Source organism: Gymnoscopelus braueri (genome assembly GCF_963280865.1).
Source record: "Gymnoscopelus braueri genome assembly, chromosome: 24".
Taxonomy (NCBI): domain Eukaryota; kingdom Metazoa; phylum Chordata; class Actinopteri; order Myctophiformes; family Myctophidae; genus Gymnoscopelus; species Gymnoscopelus braueri.
The window spans coordinates 9,593,445-9,613,705 of NC_137626.1; the positions used below are offsets into that span (position 1 = coordinate 9,593,445).

At 46.5% G+C, this 20,261-nt stretch overlaps 1 protein-coding gene across 1 annotated transcript in view; it reads left to right on the forward strand.

Moving 5' to 3' along the window:
* The first annotated feature begins 2,026 nt into the window (after positions 1–2,026).
* LOC308080163 (protein downstream neighbor of son homolog) overlaps positions 2,027–20,261 on the forward strand; it is a 34,374-nt gene continuing 16,139 nt past the window's right edge. The window contains exons 1-5 of the mRNA XM_080421940.1: positions 2,027–2,817; positions 10,905–10,979; positions 11,100–11,224; positions 13,811–13,886; positions 15,899–15,968. Of these exons, the coding sequence (XP_080278066.1) occupies positions 2,566–2,817; positions 10,905–10,979; positions 11,100–11,224; positions 13,811–13,886; positions 15,899–15,968 (598 nt within the window). The 5' untranslated portion in view covers positions 2,027–2,565. The remainder of the gene's footprint in view (positions 2,818–10,904; positions 10,980–11,099; positions 11,225–13,810; positions 13,887–15,898; positions 15,969–20,261) is intronic.

Genomic DNA, 20,261 nt, shown 5'->3' on the forward strand with positions numbered 1-20,261 from the left:
GGCCTGGCCTGGCCTATGTGTCACAGGACTCCCTCTTTCTTTGGTGTTTCGCCTTGATTGCGTCTAAACCCTAACATTTAACTTCACTAAAACTATGCCTAACCCTAACCTCACAGAAATGATGCCTAAACCTCACCTCAAAACCCTGTCCGCCCGGGTGAAACACCTGGGAAAGACATCCTCCGTATGTGTCACCTCTTCTGTGTCCCTATTCTATTATAATTATTATCATAGTTGTTACTTGTGTTAGTATCCATATTAGATGTCGTTTCTGGCTACTCTACCCACCTCTGGTTGTAAATGTTATGTATTGACTCTTGACTGATCATCAGCCATGAAATGAAATGCACATCAAAACTTCAATTGGTCCAATTTAACAGTGAAATCCATTAATTTATCCATTTGTAACTCTTGAGTGTACAAATGTAACCAAATAGTTAAATTGATACTCAGGATTTTACATGTGATTGTCAAACTAGTAATGATACTGTCTGTGTACGTGTGTATTTATGACTCCATAATTCACTGTGTCATCTAATAACACGGCCATTATAAGATGCACACAGTGGCCATGGAAGGAAATGCATTTAGTCATAGCTGTGACTAAGCTTGTTTTGAAGCTTGTGATGAAGCTTGTTATATTTATCGGCCTATAATTGTAAATATCTCACATTCAAAACCAGCTACAGTATACTTGCAATCAGGCCTGGAATTTCATATTTCTAGGCTTTTGGTCTTGGAAATGTTTTGAAGGCACAAGGGCCAAAAGCCAGGACGGCAATGCCATCAAATAAAACACTGCTATTAAGTCCACTGAGATAATTAATTGAATTTAAGGGTTAAGAATGAATTTGTATTAAATGCGTAGTGTAATTATCAGTGAAAAAAAAAAAAGATTGGTATTTACAAATTACCAATAATTGTACAAACTCCTGAGAAGGAGTTCAAAAGTTCATACTCAGAAAACACAAAAACACATTGACAGTGAAATAGATTTAACTGTAATACTGTACTCTGTCTGATGACCTTATGTCCTGTTCTGTGCTTGTGAGTGTATGTTCTGTTTGTCTCAGAAATCAGTAAGTCACATAGACTTATAATCCTTTTTGTCACCTCTTCTGCAATCTACGCTCTTGTAAGGGCATAGTTCAGTTGCATGTATCCTTCTCTGACCACAAACCGTTCACGTCCTGTTCTACAGAAGCAGGATGTAGTCTGTGTGAAGACTACAGGAAAGAGACGGAGGAGAAAACGGTGAAATCAGCTGGGGCAGTATGGACGGGGCATCAATGCCACTGTGGCCTCAGGGTAGATCATTTTTTGAAGGACAGAAGTCCAAACTAAGGGGGCAATGGTGGCCGTGGTCTTCATGAAATTCCTGCCCTGCTTGCAATGCTCTGGAAGCCTCGCTAATGTTGAAATGAATATATATATTCATATAAGTATCCTTGTATTTGTTTATAGGGAGCTTGGGTGAGTTTGCCAGGGTGGTATTCATATTATTTTAATTTCCAGCATTTCAAATGATCGGTTACCTTGTCTTTAAAGCTTTTAGGGCAGGGGTCTTCAACGTTTTTCAGGCCAAGGACCCCTTAGCTGAGCGAGAGATGTAGCAGGGACCCCCACTGCTATAGTTTTTTTTTGCAGATTGAACTTTTTCATAGATTATATATAGATGGCCTCATAGACTTGTTTGACAGCACTATCATGTTGGATTCATGTTAACGTGTATTTTCAGACATTTAACCACTTAAACCGTCAACAATTAGTAAACTTGACGTTTCACTCTGTACTTAGTCTGCTCTTTTTTCCATCGACACCAGACCTCTTTGCCGAAAATAGCCGATCTACAAGCTCACAACGCCTCGAGGCGTTGCTTGTAGATATGCCATTTTTGGCTAAAGTTCTCCTCAGAATATCCTGATGATGATCCTCTCACACAAAGATTTGGCGGCCCCCCTGTAGTAACACTGGGCACCCCTAGGGGTCCCGGACCCCCTGTTGAAGACCCCTGTTTTAGGTTAGGGTGTTGGAGGACACAGTAATGTCACAACCTGAGCCAGAGATGAATGATGTGTACAATGTTTGTACAAAATCTAAAATAAAACATATTCATTATTGGAAAGTAGCCCAAACATCATAATGCATGAGAAAGTGAACAATATACCAAGATGGAAATGACACCACCTTATCAGGTAAGAAGGAGAATGTACAAAAGTAATGATTTAATCATTAAAGGTGAATACAAAAATGCAGAACAGTTACTAATGACTAATGGTTCTATAAGCTAGTTATAGAGCCATTAGTCAAATCTGAAAACATAGAAATGGAATAGTTTGTTATGCTTTTTTTTGTTTGTTCATGCATTCAGAGAAACATATTTTGACAGATACAACTGTCCCTTTAGCTTGCATTATAATGCCACCTAGTGGCCTAAATAGATTGATGTTTCCAACTGTGTAAAGTTCTGAAGAGTGAAAACAAATCAGCTCCACATCTACTGTTACGAAAAGCCACCGTGTTGTCGTTGCTGTTTGGAGCTCATCGTGTCACCAGTTGTCCAGAATGTCCCAACAGGACGGATACTCTCCCAGCTTCAAGCGACCGGCGGACATCTTGCGGATGAGGAGGAAAAGAGGCCGGAGTGAAGCCTCCAGCAGCCCCGCGCAGAGAGACTCGTCCCCGGGCTGCGTGCGGCTCTTCTCCCCGTGGCCGCTCCTCCTGTCCGTCCTCAACCTGGACCCCCTGGAACCTCCTCAAGGACCCCATGAGAACCACTGGGTTCCACATCATTACAGGTATTTAGATTACTACACCGTAAGTAACTCTTACAGCGACAACTCAGGGTTACGGATGTAACCCCGGTTTCTTTAGAATTCGGAGTAACATACTCACTATGGGATATCAGCGCCTCCTGGCGTGATGCAGAGCTACATACCATAAACTCCCGGGCCATTCATTGGCTGAGAAGGGTATGTCACGTGTCCGGTAAACCGGAAGAGGTATAAAACCTCTTGCGTGACGTGGCTCATCCTCTTTAACACGCTTCCTGCATGCAGATGCACACAAACAGGGGTGTTAGGTGAGTATGTTACTCCGAATTCTAAAGAAACCGGGGTTACATCCGTAACCCTGAGTTTCTTGTCAATTCTCCGTAACATACTCACTATGGGATGCATAAACCCCCCTGGGCTTATAGCCATACCGAATCTCAGGTCCGCACGCCCCCTAGCCATAAGGCCCCGTCCCCCTGGACGTGACCTTCGGCCTCACGGGCGCCCCAGCCCTCCGGGCCGGGGTGCGGTATATAATTGAAAGAAAAGGACCCTGACAGACCAAGTCTGCCTATTCATCTAATGAACAGACACAAGTCTGACCCATAAGTGAAAACAAGGAAACAGGGCCTCCTCCCCTGGAAACCTACCAACGGTGGTTCCGAGGGGACTCAAGAGAAGGAAGGTAGAGAAGGGAAAAAAGGCGGGTTACACAAAAGACCTGCCTAACCTCCCCTACCCTAACTAGAGACAGCCGCTATGTCCAGTACAGCGTGCGCCACTGACGCCGCTGCCACATCCAGGCTGTAGAAAGCCGCAAAAGTCGATGGAGACGACCAGTTTGCGGCCGCGCACACCTCCTGGACCGACATATCCCTGGAGAGGGCCCAGGAAGTAGCCACGCCTCTAGTAGAGTGAGCCTTCAGTCCTTCTGGAACTGGAGCGCCACTACTGACGTAGGCCAGCCTAATGGCATCCACACTCCATCTAGAAAGCGTCGCCTTAGTCACTGCCTTCCTCCGAACATCTGGACCGAAGGAGACAAAAAGTTGCGACGACGACCGGCCGTAGAGCTTCAACGCCCTCACTGGGCAGAGACAGTGCAGCCGCCTATCCTCTGCCGAAGCGACAGAAGGCGGATGAAAAACTATCAGCTCAACCGGTGTCTGGGTCACCATTCCGTTCTTGGGAACAAACGCCATGTCGGGCTTAACCAAACCCTGCTGTCGTCTCCCAAGAACCTCATGCACTCCGAACTTACTGAGAGCGCATGTATGTCGCTGACCCGTGTAGCTGTAGTGAAAACAACCACAAGAACCGTTTCGAGACTAACGATCTCCAGATCCATAGAGTGAAAAGGCTCGAACGGTGGGAGGCAAAGCGCCCCCAGCACCACCACCAGGTCCCAGGCCGGGAACAGAGGCCTAGAGACCGGCCTGGCCCGCCTGGCACCGTTCATAAAACTACGCACCAGCGGATGTCGGCCAACCGTCATGTCATCGAAACCCACGTGACAAGCGGAAATGGCCGCCTGGTACACCTTAACCGTCGAGAAAACCAGACCTTGGTTCAATTTGTCCTGCAAGAACATGAGGATGCTGCGTACCGAGGCCCGGAAGGCCTCAACCGGCGGTGACTGACCCAGACACCATGACACGAACAGGTTCCACCTGTCGTCGTACGCAGACCTCGTGGAAAGGGCCCTCGCCCCCTGGATGGTAGCTACCACCTCAGGGGGCAGGCCATAAGAAGTCAAGGTCTCCCCCTCACGGGCCAAGCCCACCGGTCTAGGTCCTGAGGTTGCTTGTGGAAAATTCCGACCCCTGCCTGCCGTAGCAGATCTCTGATCGGGGGGAGGGCCCAGGGCTCGTTGTAGAGGAGAGGATTATTCCTAACCTCCATGCGCCCCACGCCAGTGCCACCAGTGGCACTGACAGTCCGTGGAGTCTGACAAGTTGAGAGGACCAACTCCAGTGACGGGAATGCATAAAGCAGTTCAGTCGGCCAACCTGGCCCAGATCTGGCTTGTTATCTCCGGAGGAGAGGCCAATCTGCGTACCAAAAAATGCCCCTGGACAACAGAGTCGCTCCACTGTTCAGGAGGCCCGGTACCTGTGAGGCCCTGGTTGACGTAAGGCGCGCGTCGCACCACAGCGTCAGATCGCCAGCTAGCCTGTCCAACACTGGAGAGGCCAGGCCTCCCTGCTTTTTGGCATAGCACACGGTCGTGGTGTTGTCGGTTCCTGATCAGGACATGACAACCTCAGGTGGACGGGGCTCCAAGAGCCCACATCCACCTCCGGGGAAAAAAGGTCACACGTGGGGCTTGTCCAAACGAAACAGGTGTAAGGCCGAAGTCAAGAGACCCGTCGCCTGCACGCATAGCCTGTATGTGACTTGTCGCCTCACGCGAGAAGACCCCAGGCCGAAACGCTGTCTATCCCGCCCGGGACAGACGCGCCGTGAGCCTGGTCTAGCCCAGCGAGATCCCCTATGAAGGTGGTCTGCTGAGACGGGACCAAGACGCTCGACGGACGGTGACGGTGAAAAACCCCTCGACGTCAAGTGGGGAAACGGCCACGTCTGTGTGCCGCGCCACCTCCTGACTGTGGTGGATAGAAAGGAACGTGGAAATAAGCATTGAAAACAATGCTGGTCCACCCATCTCCTTAACGCACCGTCCGCAGAGAGGGTCATACACCAGTACAACCACAGTGTGTTGTTGTTGATCAGGGGAGCTGACCAGTACAACCACAGTGTGTCACTGCTGTACTGAAAAAAACCCTACACACACAGTGTACCACTGAAGTACCGGGATAGTAAAACAGTTCCGGACTGCAAACTCTCCAACAAGCTGCCTCAGCAAGCGAGTCAGTAGGGGCTCTGATGTCACCCAGTGCGGACAACGCACACGTTTCCAACTGGACCGGTGATGTCGCCACGTGATCCAGCGGACCCGCACATGCGGGGCCGTTAGAGACCGTGGAAGGGTAGCGGTGGAAGGTGGCCACCATGGTGTTGCTTTAGCGGGGCTGGCTATGCGCTGCACCAAAAAACAACACTGCAATGTGTTGTTGTTAGTGAGGCCAGTTAGCCGCCAATCGAAGCAACAGTAGCCTGACTGGAGGTTCTGTAAACCTAGCAGCTAACAAGCTAGACAAGGCTAAATCACCATGGGCCAAGAAACGTTGAGATCCGTTTCCAAGGGAACCGGTTCTTTGTGTGTGCGTTGCCATGGGGACCAAAGACGCTACTCCTGGTGCTAGCAGCGCTAACCCTGTGTGCGTTGCCATGGGGACCAGCGACGCTGCCACTGCCGCCAGCGGTGCTAACCCTGAGGTGACCGCTCGAGGCAGTAGAGGCACTAACGGTCCGTTAGGACCCGGCGGGGTCACGTGACCGGTCACGGGGACCTTGCCTGACGTCAGCATCCGGTTTGTCCGCCAGCGCAGCCTGTCTGTTTCCATGGAAACCAACGGCGCTGTCACTCTGACAAACGGGGCCGTCCGAAGTAAGCCTACCTTGGCCGTCGCCCTCTCGTCTGAGCCCAAAGGCTCCGGACGGAGCGTCGACAAAGTCGTCCTCCCCTTAGGGAGTGCTTTGTCGCTCGTTAGTGGCGAACGAGGCCTGTAGTCCGTGAGGCGGTACGGCAAAGGGGGCATCTGTCCCTCCAAAATGGCGGAGACAGAGGTCCGCTCTTTGACCCAAGTATTTATTGAGACCCTTCAGATTCAGAATGGGTCGTACCCCCCCCCCCCTTCTTTTCCACCAGAAAATATTACGAATAGAAAACCAGTTGGTTCCGATTCATAGATAGTTCTCTGACTATGTTACTCTGAATTCTAAGGAAACCGGGGTTACAACGTAACCTCGCGTTTCTTGACAAATTCTTCGTAACATACTCACTATGGAGAGAGAGTGAACCCCCTCTCTCAGAGACATGGTTGCCTTACCCTCTGCATGAGAGGAACAACACCGTGTCCGACATAGGAGATTATATGCATAAGAGCACGTGGAAAACACACCAGTACAACCACAATGTGTTGTTGCGGATCAGGGGAGTTGATCAGTACAATCACAGTGTGTCACTGCTGTACTGAAAAACCCTGTACACACACAGTGTAACGCTGATGTACTGGGATAGTAAACAGAAGTATCGGAAGTAATTCTTTAATAGCGCCCAAGCTCAAGAGGAAGGAGACTTCCTCCCTCAGAGTATCGGCTGCTGGACCCCTTGCACGGGAAAACAATACTTTTTCTGTCACGGGGGGATTTGTGGAGAAATGCAGCCTGAAACCCTTTAGTATTGCTTAGCAATACCTAAGCATTCGGCTTGCAAACCGTCCATTGCTTCACACACCGGGCGAGTGGATGTGACGTCATCGGCCGCTCGGAGAGTGGGAGCGTTGCCATGGGGACCGTTGCCATGGGGACCAGTGACGCTGCCACTGCCGCCGGCGGTGCTAACCCTCGGGCCAACGGAGGACTCGGAGGAGTCACGAGACTGGCCACGGGGAAAAACCCCGGCGTCAGAATTAAGCCCAAAGATATATACAGTGAAAACTATATATATATATCAATGATTAATCCTACCTTGGCCGTCGCCAGAGTGTAGAAGAGAGAGTAACGTCACGCTTTGATGTCGCCGCAAAGCGGGCCTCTATGGGCTATAGTACCAACATTGGAACTATCTCATTGACGTAGAGTGACAGAGCACATCCGCATTCCATCCTCACAATGGGATCGACGCTACTGTCAGTACTCTCTTCCCAATTTACCCTGGCCGCCGCCATCTTGTCGACAAAGTTGTCCTCCTCTAGGAGGTGCTTTGTCGCCCTCCAGCGGCGAACGCGAGGCGGTACGGCCAAGGGGTCATGTCTGACCGAAGTACTTCCGGTTCACAGTGGTGCGTGGGCACTTCCTGTGGGACGGAAGCCTGTGAGGCGACAAAACCTTCCTCCCCGTAGGGGATGCTTTGTCGCTCGTTAAAGGCGAACGTGGCCTGCAAATCATGAGGCGGTACGGCCAAGGGGTCATGTCTGACCGAAGTACTTCCGGTTCACAGTGGTGCGTGGGCACTTCCTGTGAGACGGAAGCCTGTGAGAAGACAAAACCTTCCTCCCCGTAGGGGATGCTTTGTCGCTCGTTAAAGGCGAACGTGGCCTGCAAATCATGAGGCGGTACGGCCAAGGGGTCATGTCTGACCGAAGTACTTCCGGTTCACAGTGGTGCCTGGGCACTTCCTGTGGGACGGAAGGCAAAAACCGGCGTGACCCCATTCCACTGGCGCATTTGCGCCCTCTAGCGGACAGGGGTGATGTGGGTTTTTATATTACCTTCATATGATCCAAAAACATGCACAGACAATGTCTAGAACATCGGGACTCGGGTGTTCTAGACAGTGTGGGCTTATGTAATTGAGAACGTTGATACATTACATGCACGGATATCATCCCATCAATGTCTGGGATACCGGAGTTCGGGCATCACAGACATTGTGGACTTATACACAGAGAGCATTGGAGCAGAGAAGCCCTCTTGCAGGGGACTCCATTGCTCCGCTGCTCTTTCAGATGTTATCCAACAATGTCTAGAACACCGGGACTCGGGTGTTCTAGACAGTGTGGGCTTATGTAATTGAGAACGTTGATACATTTACATTACATGCACAGATATTAGCCCATCAATGTCTGGGATACCGGAGTTCGGGCATCACAGACATTATGGGCTTACATACAGAGAGCATTGGAGCAGAGAAGCCCGCGGTAGGGGACTCCACTGCTCCGCTGCACTCAAGCCACGTGAAAGAACGAGATCGTTTGTAACATGTAACACATTTATTTCTTTGGCAGAAAAAAATTTGTACTTTTAAACACACATTCGTTTTCATTAAACATGGCCTTCTGGCAGTCGAGGAGCCGTCTTGTCCATCGAGTAAGGTCTTCAGAAGCCCCCGAGGTTTGCTCGATACACAGAGTGAGAAGGCTAACAAGCTGGTGTTATCCTAGCGAGGCAAGCTAGGCTAGGACAACGCTGTTAATAACCTGTTGCATGGGTGTTAAGCCAACAAAACACTGCCTGACTAAGGCGACGTTAACCTAGCGAAGCAGCTAACGTAGCTAGTCTGGGCTAACTCACTCACGAGCGTCTGCCTCGTTCTCCCCTCGCCTATGCTGCCGTCGCCGGCGCCCCTTCGTTGTCTCCTGGCGACGCACCGCTGGCCCGGTACGCTTGCTGTGGCAGCGGAGTAGACGGCTGGGAAGAGGGGGAGGAAGTGCCGCTAGGCAGTCGCACCTGGGTGGTTCCCCCCGTCACGGTGCTAGCGGCTGCTGCAGTGCTGCGTAGCACGGCTTGTGTAGCAGCCTGGAGGTGCTGCGAGCGGGGGCTAACGCCGCTCGCAGCCGGGACTGCCGGAGGGCCCATTGTGGACTGTGAGCGCACGTGGTGGGCCCCACCACCCACGTTCCCTGGGCCGTGTTGCTGGATCCGCGACGACCGGGGACGAGACGTCGCTGCCTCCCGCAGCCAGGGCGCTGCCCTGGCTAAGCGGCTATCGAGGTGCAGCGTGGAGAACAGCGCAGTCCTCGCAGCGTCCCGGTGCATCTTGGAAATGCCCCGGCCCCGTAGAGACCGAGGCACGAGATGCAGAAACCACGAGGGTCATCCCCGGCGATCATCAAGCGGCAGAGCAGCAATACGCAGGGACGTGGAACCTCCATCTCGAGCTAACCTGTTAGCTTTCAACCGCAAGGCTAAGAGCGCGGAAAACTCAAAGGAGGAAAACTTGCTTTAGCAGTAAAAGAAAGAAAGAGAAGATAGCCGCGGGAGCGGAAATAATAAAACTTTTTTTTTTTTAATAGGAGGAAAACCCGTTGGTTAGTACAAGTACCACCGAGTGGGCTAAAGCTGGTTTCTGTCCTGATCAAAGTTACGTTTGTTATTATTAAGGTATGTCTTGAGCTGTTGCATCTGCCATGCAGAGAAGCGAAAGAGAATGAGCCACGTCACGCAAGAGGTTTTATACCTCTTCCGGTTTACCGGACACGTGACATACCCTTCTCAGCCAATGAATGGCCCGGGAGTTTATGGTATGTAGCTCTGCATCACGCCAGGAGGCGCTGATATCCCATAGTGAGTATGTTACGGAGAATTGACAAGAAACACAAGTTAGTCTCCATCAGAAGTCAGACGTGTTCAGAGAAAAGGCTGTAAGAGATTCAAAGGTTATAATTGTCAGTCACTATATACTCATTAATGTGTAGTTAGTGAAATGTCTGCAGTAGAGACAGCCAGACTGTCTAACAAGTAATGTCCACGTTCTGTAAGTATTAGTAACTAGAAGTCTAGAGTTCGACACCTAGGTGCCACCGTAGCCCTAGAATGTCTGTGATCTTACATACATTTCATGTATTTCAAATGCACAGCCATAGATCGGTTCCACCCGCGTGCGGTTAGCAGACTGATCTGCGCGGAAGAAAAGTGCTCTAAGCTGCATCTGTACTCAACCAATAATTAATTCCTAAGACTTGGAGTCAGATATTGTCCTCTAGTTGCATATCCATTTGAAAGTTCTGCCAGAAAACGTGTGTTCAGTAAAATATCTCCACTATTCCACAAGCTGCACACGGACGACTTTCTGTACGGTCGAGTTGAGTTAAGGAACGAATTTATCAAAACTTCCTCGGATCACCACAAACGTCATCACAAATTGACAGGGAAGCACAAACTAATGGGGCACACAATTGACAGGTGCCTCTGAGAACACTAGTGAATTACCATAGACTATTATAATGTAGCCTATATACAATGTAGAACTGAAATAAATATATAAATAATCCCCATCCATGAAGTGAGTTGACTTTATTTGACACTTAAAGTGTTTAAATTGTCTTGGTAACAGTACTCAGAATGGTCATGACTGCATCTGCATCCACTACAATTAATTGGAGACCAGAAAATGTGTCTATTTCCCATAAAACCACCTTGTTGAGCATTACTGTCATATATTAACCCTTTGTCTCCTGTTTGAGAGAGGCAGAGGCAGGTGTAATGTCAGTTTTGTGTAGAAGAGGAGGACTTTTACTTTTAATGAACAATCAACAACTTAAACATTTCTCTCTCCTGCTTTAGAAGCCTCTGTCCTTCTCTGAGGATGACTCCCTGTTTGATGAAGATGAAGAAGAGATGAAGGCTCCACTGCTGCAGGTGTGTTTCTCTGCATCCAAACTTTAATGTCACATTATTCACATGTTCACAACATTATCAACACATTTCTACCTGAAGCCTGCGCACCTTTTCATCAATAAAGACCTCATGGTCACCCAGGTCAGCGACCCAGCCCCCATAGCGCCCCCTGTCTGTGAGGAGTACCCGGCCGACTGGAGGCTGAAGACGAGGGTCCTGTTCACCTCCCAGCTGCTACTGCTACCTCACTGCTTCTCAACCCGCAGGTCAGGATCCCCAAAGTGGGACACACACACACACACACACACACACACACACACACACACACACACACACACACACACACACACACACACACACACACACACACACACACAGATTAAAGTTCTTAGTCGCCACGGCTGATTTCAGTCATTTGGATTCCATAGAAGCCAGCATGTCTTCTATGGAAGCATGTTGCACAGTGAAAATCAATCTACAAGCTCTCAATTTGTCTACGACGCACCGCAGGGGCATTCTGAAGTCATGACACAATCTACACATCAAATTATTATTCAGATGCACACAGTCATAACAAATCATAAGCATTTAGCCTTCCCTTCTAATGATGTTCATTCTCCTTGTGGTCAGACTTGTACACATGAAGATAGTCTATAGACAGAGCTGCACCGCTGGCTGACTGGATGATGCATTGACCATTTGAGAGACCCCTGTTGCATGTCTCTACACTTTGTTGTCTAAATAAAGAAAAGTCATGAGGTCACATGCAGAAAACAGCCTGAGGTAGTGAAGGTAGAACAGAGAGAGATGAGTCACCTGGGCTGTGTTTCTCAACCCCTGGTCCATGACTCAGTATAGGGTCAACACATGTTCTGACAGGGTCATAGAATACTGTGTTATTTAAACCTTTTCCACCTTAAATCTATTCTCTAAAACCTTCACTTGACAAATCTAATTATCCTTGTGGGACAACTGTGGGAATGATTGACCAAGTCTGTTTGGTTATCATAGCAACATGACGTTTGCAACTATTGTAGTGACGTTTGATTGGCCTGGAAATTCATGTCCCAACAAGACATCCAACTATGACTGTCTGTCTGTTTGCAGGTCAGTCAGTCTGTCTTCTTGAGAGTTAATAGTTCTAGACTGTTTGCAGACCAAGTGATGTCACTGGGAGTCAGTGGGAGAGCATTTTTAGAGTTCAATACAAGTTATTGTTCCTCCCAGGGACTCTGTTAGAAAGTGTGTGTTTGACAGCAGAATGTACATTCATTCATAGTGCTTTGTGCATTCGGAAGGCATCTCCATCTGGAACCAATACTGGCTGTAAAATATGATTTCTGACTGGTGATAAATGTTAGTCTGGACTGTCAACTTGCTGACACTGTACCACACAGTTAGTGATAGGCGGACTAGGTAAGTGTTTGACAGATTCTGTAAATGTACCACCCTACCTAAAATCTACTTCTTATACATATTTCAGATATAAATGGAATCTAAATCATTCTTACATTTTGTGGTCGAGAAAAAAGAATCCCATAAACCAAAACTTGTGACCAAGATATGTGTCTGCATACTGTGATAGCCAGATCTTGGTCAATGGCTAGAATCAGTTGAAAGAAAAGGCAGGAATAAGGTGCACAGGTAGAGAGAAGATCTAGTGGGTTGAGGTGGAGTCTGAAGAGGTGAGTCTTCAGATTACTGCGGAACATTGGAAGTTACTCTGCAGTTCTGACTGCAATGGGGAGTTTATTCCACAGTTTAGGAGCCAGGAGGGAGAAGAATCTTCTAGGATGTGTGGAGCGTTGTCCAGGGTGTTAGGGAAGGCTCATACAGCATTCCTGTGTTAGCATTCTTGGTTTGGATCAGGCTTGAAGGTATGGGGTTCTCACTATACAGTACCTTGCTGCAATACCTTCAGTATTGAGACCAGATTGGGATTAAAACACTGTAGACGGGAATTATTCTATTTGTTTCACATTTTTTGCCATCTTCCAGGCTCAGAGTCAAAAGAGATGTCTAACCTTAACTCAAGCCCTCCTCTGACCTGATAGGACAGGAGTCGATCAGAATCAATTATTATTCGTTTTTATGCCGTGGCTCTGAAATCAGATGGCTGTCTGGCGTCTTATGTCTGTCTGGAGCTAATCTTGGGTTGAGTGACTATCAATCAACTCAAATTGACCACCAGGTGGCTCTCTAACACTACAATAGGTGTAGAATCATTATGCAAGTGCCAAAACTGTCATTACACAAAATACTAGGAATATCTTTCTTATTATAGTCAGGAAAGGGTAGGCAGAATAAGCTAATTAGCTTCAGCCTATACCATATTCAGTCATAACTATGTACTATTTATTATTGTTGTACTATGGAGCATATTGTTTACATAGTGAACTATTGACCAAAATAAGAAAGCAAAGTGAAGTCAGGCAAAAATAATAGCAGTGGACATCAATGCTGCACAGAAATATGGACCTAAACTATGGATGATACTGGATATAGTGCAGTCTGCTCAGAGCTGTGCACATGAACACTCAGCATGTGCTAGTTGGCAAGAGCAACCATGAGGCGAGGCCACTACCAGTTTGTACTGGCTATAGCTCTCATGAGGTGAATGAACTACATATGAATGGTGAATATACTATAGCAACACTACTTGTAACAGATTGAGCTAGGGGGTGTAACGGTTCATATATTCGTACCGAACTATTTTGGGACAGTGTATTCAGTTTGGTACAAGCGTGTACCGCATTAATGCAAAAAAACAAACAAAACACAATGGCCTTGTTTCGCGAGCGGAACTCAAAACCACATGCCCACGTGAACATATTATGGGTGTGCACACCAAGCTACGGCAGCTGCACAGGAAAATCCTCTGTGTTGAATGGAGAACTGATCTACAAGCCAACAACGTTGTGGCTTGCAGTGAGAGCTCCACTGCTCCGAGTATCTCAGAGCCAGCAGCTGGCAGGAGAGCTCACAGGCTGGTGTGAATTCAGCATCAGATTTTCACAGGAATAGAGCTGCAAACTCACCCATACACAATACATTGTACCTGTTATAGTGAGTCTAGTCTCGCGTGGCCAGACTGTTGCCTCCCACAATTTTCAAATGTTTCCGGTCATACAGTCTGGGACTCAGAAGCTCTGATCATGATTAGAATATAAACCGGATATGAAGCCTCCCCAGAGATGTCCACGAGTCTCTGAGCTCGAGTCCGAGTCAAGTCTCAAGTCTTTGAGGCTCGAGTCGAGTCAAGTCTCAAGTCTTTGAGGGTTGAGTCGAGTCGAGTCCGAGTCAAGTCTCGGGTCTTTGAGGCTCGAGTCGAGTCGAGTCTCAAGTCTTTGAGGGTTGAGTCGAGTCGAGTCCGAGTCAAGTCTTTGAGGGTCGAGTCCGAGTCAAGTCTCGAGTCTTTTTAAAGTCTTTTTAAAAAAAAAAAACAATGGGGGGGGGGGGGGGGGGGCATAAATGTAAAAGTATAGACAGGTCATAATAAATCACATTAGATTCACAGATTAGAGATTTTATGTATTTTCCCCACAATTTATTTTCATTCAAATGAAATGTGATTGAACTTGCACTAATAATGACTTTAGTTGATTTTTCACTCTTTAAAATATAGTATTTCTTAATTATTAATAATTACAGCTTGTAGATTGGCTATTTTCATGATTTTTAATTGTTTTTAAATAATAATAAAAAAGGAACATACAAGATTTCCACCCGACAGCGATAATATATAGCCAATATGGTTCTGTATCAGTATATGAGTCAGTTTTTGCAGATTTCATTCTAATTGGCTACTATGCCTGCATATGAATTTCATGGGCCTGGGTAGGTCACCCTGGCTTGGCGGAGATATGCCCTGTTGCGCACACTCGACTCCGCACAGCAGTCCAACAGCAGAGCAGGTGAAAGCAATTCACTTAAACGAGGGCTGTGTTGCGCACCAAAAAACTGTCTAAATGTGGATCCCCAGTTCAAATATGATTCTTTTGGGGGGTCACGGCCTGAAAAGGTTTGAGAACCACAGCTTTTATGCAGTGAACATTACATGAGCGTAGCGTTTACCGTGGTGAAGTGTTTAATATTCACCCAGCTGGGTTTAACGAAATGAAAATCCGATGTTTCCTAAACGTGCTGTCACAGATGATCCGACCATCTTATAAAAAATGTAAGCATATGCCAAGATAACTGAGGTTATATAGCTGATTCTGAGCTAAACATATTTGTTTAATTTCGAAGTTTTTATATTTAAACTTTATGATGAAAGGCCGCGGCGGCCACACACATAGCAGCTGTTGCGCTCGCCTCTCCATGTTTACGTTAATGAGCAGCATGAAACAGCTTGACTGAAGCCGGCTCCGCGCAGCCACTGGAGCGGAGGTTTCTTTGCGGGGGGGGGGGGACAGGGGAGTGGAAGTTTTTTGGGCATTTCATTCGTTTATTTGTCCAAAAAATAAACATAAAATAAAGATTGTCCACGAGTCTTTGAGGCTCGAGTCGAGTCAAGTCTCAAGTCTTTGAGGCTCGAGTCGAGTCAAGTCTCAAGTCTTTGAGGGGCGAGTCAGAGTCGAGTCGAGAGTCTCGTTTTTGGCCACTCGAGTGCGACTCGAGTCCGAGTCCCTAACTCGAGTCCCCATCTCTGAGCCTCCCCACTTCCGTTTCGTCTTTACAGTCGTGCAAATTTATCCTAATATAAATACAAATCATCTAAGTATATTTAGCTTGCTGCTTAGCAGAAATGGAAATAAAATAATAAAATGTAAAGATATTTTTTAATATATTTTCGTGAACGGAAGTGCCAGCTTCCTCTCTCGGATTTCGGGAGTTGTAGTTCCAGACTCTATATAGCATTCAGAGATTGTGGAATAGTTGTCTGACTACGCGAGACTATAGTGAGTCTGAATCTCTCTCTCTCTCTCTCTGTCATGTAGGCTCGTAGTGTAAATGTGAAGACCCAGGTGCGTTCTACCTACCAGGATGTGTGCAGTCTGGAGATCACAGGTACAGATCTATGTAATGTTGACATAAGAATCAGAACCCGTCCGACCTGTTTTCATGCACATTAAACAACCAGCCAAATAATAATAAATAAAAAATCAGTCAAGGTAATTTTCCAAAGGCTTTTGAAAACACATGACAGTGCTTTTAATATCCCAGAAGTCCTGTTGCATACATTCTTCTTAAGGAAATGGATCCTGCATAAATGGCCTTTTATGGTCATGTGACTCTTAGGTGGCAGCAGAACACTAGTGCTTTGGAAAAGTAGACCAGACAGGCTGTTGGTATTAATTATATTTGCCGTGAGGGTACACTAGAGTCATATGAAGTACATTTTGTCACCAGCATACATATGCGTACCTCTCAAATTGTATGACAGTACGTACAAGTATTAAAAGCATATAGATACAACCCAGAAGGAATAATGAATAGTGAGCTGGTCATTCCAATCCAATCCAATCCACTTTATTTATAGAGCACATTTAAAAACAACAGTGTTGAACCAAAGTGCTGTACACTCAGTAAAATACTAAATTAAACAAGAGAACACACACAATGAACAAGACAACGATTGACACAATGCCTGGGGGAAGCAGTAGCTTCTCAATCTGAATTTTCAAACGCCAAGGAGAACAAGTGAATTTTCAAACGTGATTTAAACACAGGCAGGGTTTGAGACACTCTAACATGGGGTGGCAGCTTGTACCACAGTGTGGGCGCTATGGAGGAAAATGATCTATCTCCCCGTGTTTTCAACTTAGTTGCTGGGACCTTAAGGAGTGACTGGTCAGACCTCAAGACCCTTGTACCATTATTGGGAGGTAGAAGTTCGGATATGTATAATGGTGCCAGCCCATTTAAAGACTTAAAGACAAACATTAAAGTCTTAAACTGAATCCTGTAACGAACAGGGAGCCAGTGTAGGGAGGCAAGAATAGGGGAGATGTGATCATATTTCCGTGCCCCTGTTAAGAGGCGAGCGGCTGCGTTTTGGACTAACTGTAGTCGTGACAAGCAGGCTTGGCTAATGCCAACATAAAGTGCATTACAGTAGTCGAGTCGGGTTGAGATAAAAGCATGGATAAGACGTTCAAAATCAGAGAGGGTTACAGCAGACTTGACTTTGGCTAAGAGCCTCAGCTGATAAAAGCTGCATTTAACAACAGAGTTAATCTGTTTGTCAAACTTAAAATCGCTGTCCAATTTGACACCAAGGTTAGTGACCACCGGTTTTAGAAAAGGCTGCAGGGGGCCCAGATCCAGAGAGGAGGTGTCGCAGGCGGTGCTGGGTCTGAACACCATGACCTCTGTTTTACTTTCATTAAAGTTAAGGAAATTCAGGGCCATCCATGCTTTTATGTCCTTCAGACAATCCATCAGTGTGTTCAGGGAGGTGGTGTCATTTTTTTTCAGGGGCATATAGATCTGCGAGTCATCTGCATAGAAATGGTAGGGAATGCCATGCTTTTTAAAAATCAAACCCAGAGGGAGGAGGTACAGGGAGAAAAGGATGGGGCCAAGAATTGAGCCCTGCGGGACTCCACATGGGAGAGGGGCAGAGGATGATGTGGAGTCACCTAGGGCTACAGAGAACAATCTGTTTGACAGATAGGACCTGAACCATGTTAAAGCAGTGCCTCCGACACCCACACAGCACTCTAGCCGTGAGAGGAGAATGCTGTGTTGTAAAGTGTCGAAGGCAGCTGTGAGGTCTAAAAGCACAAGGATCGCAGGATCACCAAGGTCAGTGGTTCTTAAAAGGTAATTTACAACTCTTAAAAGTGCTGACTCTGTACTTTGAAAGGCTTTGAAACCTCAAGGAGATTATTAGTAATTAAAAATGACTGAAGCTGTAGAAGTACGGCTTTCTCCAAAATTTTGGAGATGAACGGAATTTTTGAGATGGACCTAAAATTAGAGAAAACCGAGGTGTCAAGGCTTGGTTTCTTAATCAATGGTTCGACTACTGCCTGCTTGAAATAAGTTGGAACCACACCTGAGGCAAGACTCTGATTGATAATCAATTGGACATGTGGTCCAATAGTCTGCCAGGCTTCCTTGAAAAGGCGAGGTGGGACAATGTCAGTAGGACAAGAAGCAGGTTTTAATTGAGAAACATTTTTTTCAAGGTGGGAAGGTGACACTGGTTCAACCTCATTGAAGGCAGCAGAGCAGGTGACAGTTATGGAAGGATCAAAAGAGGGCATAACAATCTGAGCTCTAATAGAGACAGTCTTATCAATGAAGAAATGTAGAAAGTTTTCACACACTTCTGGTGAAGCATCCATGCTGGTGGATTGTGGCGTTACCAGAATGGAGTTAATTGTCTTGAAGAGAACACGAGGTTTGTGGCAGTTATTTGAAATTATATCAGAAAAAAATTCCTTTCAGAATTCACAGTCCTCTGATATACATTCCAGGCTTCTCTCAGAATTTCAAATGACACCTGTAACCTATCCTTCTTCCTCTTGCGCTCTGCTCTCCTACATTCTCGCCTGGCAGCACGAGTAATGTCATTTAGCCATGGTTCAGAGTGTTGTTTAGGACGCATGGCTTTTAGTGGAGCTACGGTGTTAAGAGCGCTGGTGCAGGTGGAGAGAGAGTTTTTGTATTTAGATGAACATTGACACAAACTGTTCTTGACAAGTGTCAAGAACAGCACAGACACAAACACAGCTGACATGAACAGACGGCAGGCCACACACACTGGCGCCATCTCCCACAATGCAGCAGAGCATTGTGGGAGTATATTAATACACCCTGAAAGATTGATGCAGACCCCGATGTGACCCCCAACCAAATGATCTTTACATTCTACCCTAAGCTGTCCCAAACCTCCGATAAACCTGTGGGCCTCGCAGGTATCAGATTGAACAGCACATCAGTAACCAGAGTTTGACTCTGCTCTTTATTGCTGAAACTCAATGCACACGTCCTGCCTTGGAATATTAAGGCACATTTTGTACCACTGGACTTTGACCAACAAACCAAAATTGTATAGACCAGGTGTTTACAGTTATTCTAGGATGCACTCATTGCACTGGACGACAGCCATTTTGAACTGTACCACTGATAAAGTTTCTTGAATTCAGGCAACAACATTATTACTCATTGACATGTTACCACTAGATGGCACATGTTGTTACTGTTAAATAGAGCAAATAAACCGTTTTCCACAATCAGTCTGAGGTGTTAACAAATTGAACTTATCCATCAATCTGATGTGTGTCAGTTATCAAGTGTTCTACTTATAATTATTCTACAATACAATTTATAATTTAGGCATTTAGCAGACGCTCTTAATCCAGAGCGATTTACAGTCGCAAGGTAAACACAAGGTAATACATCAAATGCATAGAAATAGTATAGTAGTAGTAGTACTATAGTATAGTAATCATAGGTAAACCAATAACCTACCATCAATATAAACAGTATAATATCAAATAAATAATCTGCACATTGAAACTATACAAACTGTAGGATGCCGGTCAACAAATGAACCTGGCATCTGTCTATATAACATGCTATCTAAATTACATTTTAACCTTTTCATAAGGTCATCAAGGCTAGGGCAATAAGTAGGTCAATCTGTGATTGAGATTGTAATGAAACCAGGGTTTCATTACAAACTGTCTCTATTCACTTCCTATGTTCACTGAACTGCTCCTTTGAGTTTGACCGTGTCCTGGTGGCTGATCTAGTGAGCGTACCATGTAGACACACAACAACTCATGGTAATGTCACAGGTTTGAATCTCTCTCTCTCTCATGTTGTTCTTCCATGTGTTCAGGTCCCATCCTTCCATCTTGTCTTCATGTCATCACCCGTCTGCTGACATCTGCACAGAGAGGAGGCTTCTCAGCAGCTCTCTACACACACACACACACACACACACCGCTGTCATGAACACACACTCAGCAGGTGAGCAACACACACACAGACACACACACACCTCCAACAGGCGAGCCACACACAGAAAAAACTAGAACCACAAGGAATTATCATTGGCACGTTGTCATGAGACACTGAAACATGAGCCCAAACTATCCAAACAGAAGTGTGGTGAATTGGTACAAAACCGTACAGAGATGTCTTCTCTTTGGACTGTGGAAAGAGTTGGTCATCACTAGGGTTGGGATCCAGAACCGGTTTCATCACACTGTCAGAGCTGGTATGTGGACTTCACGTCTGCTATACTATTACAATACTAGTGGTTCTCAAGGACCACCATAACTCTGAGAGGGTACACATACGGGTCCATTTGGTTCCATTTGTACCCTCTCAGAGTTACAGACC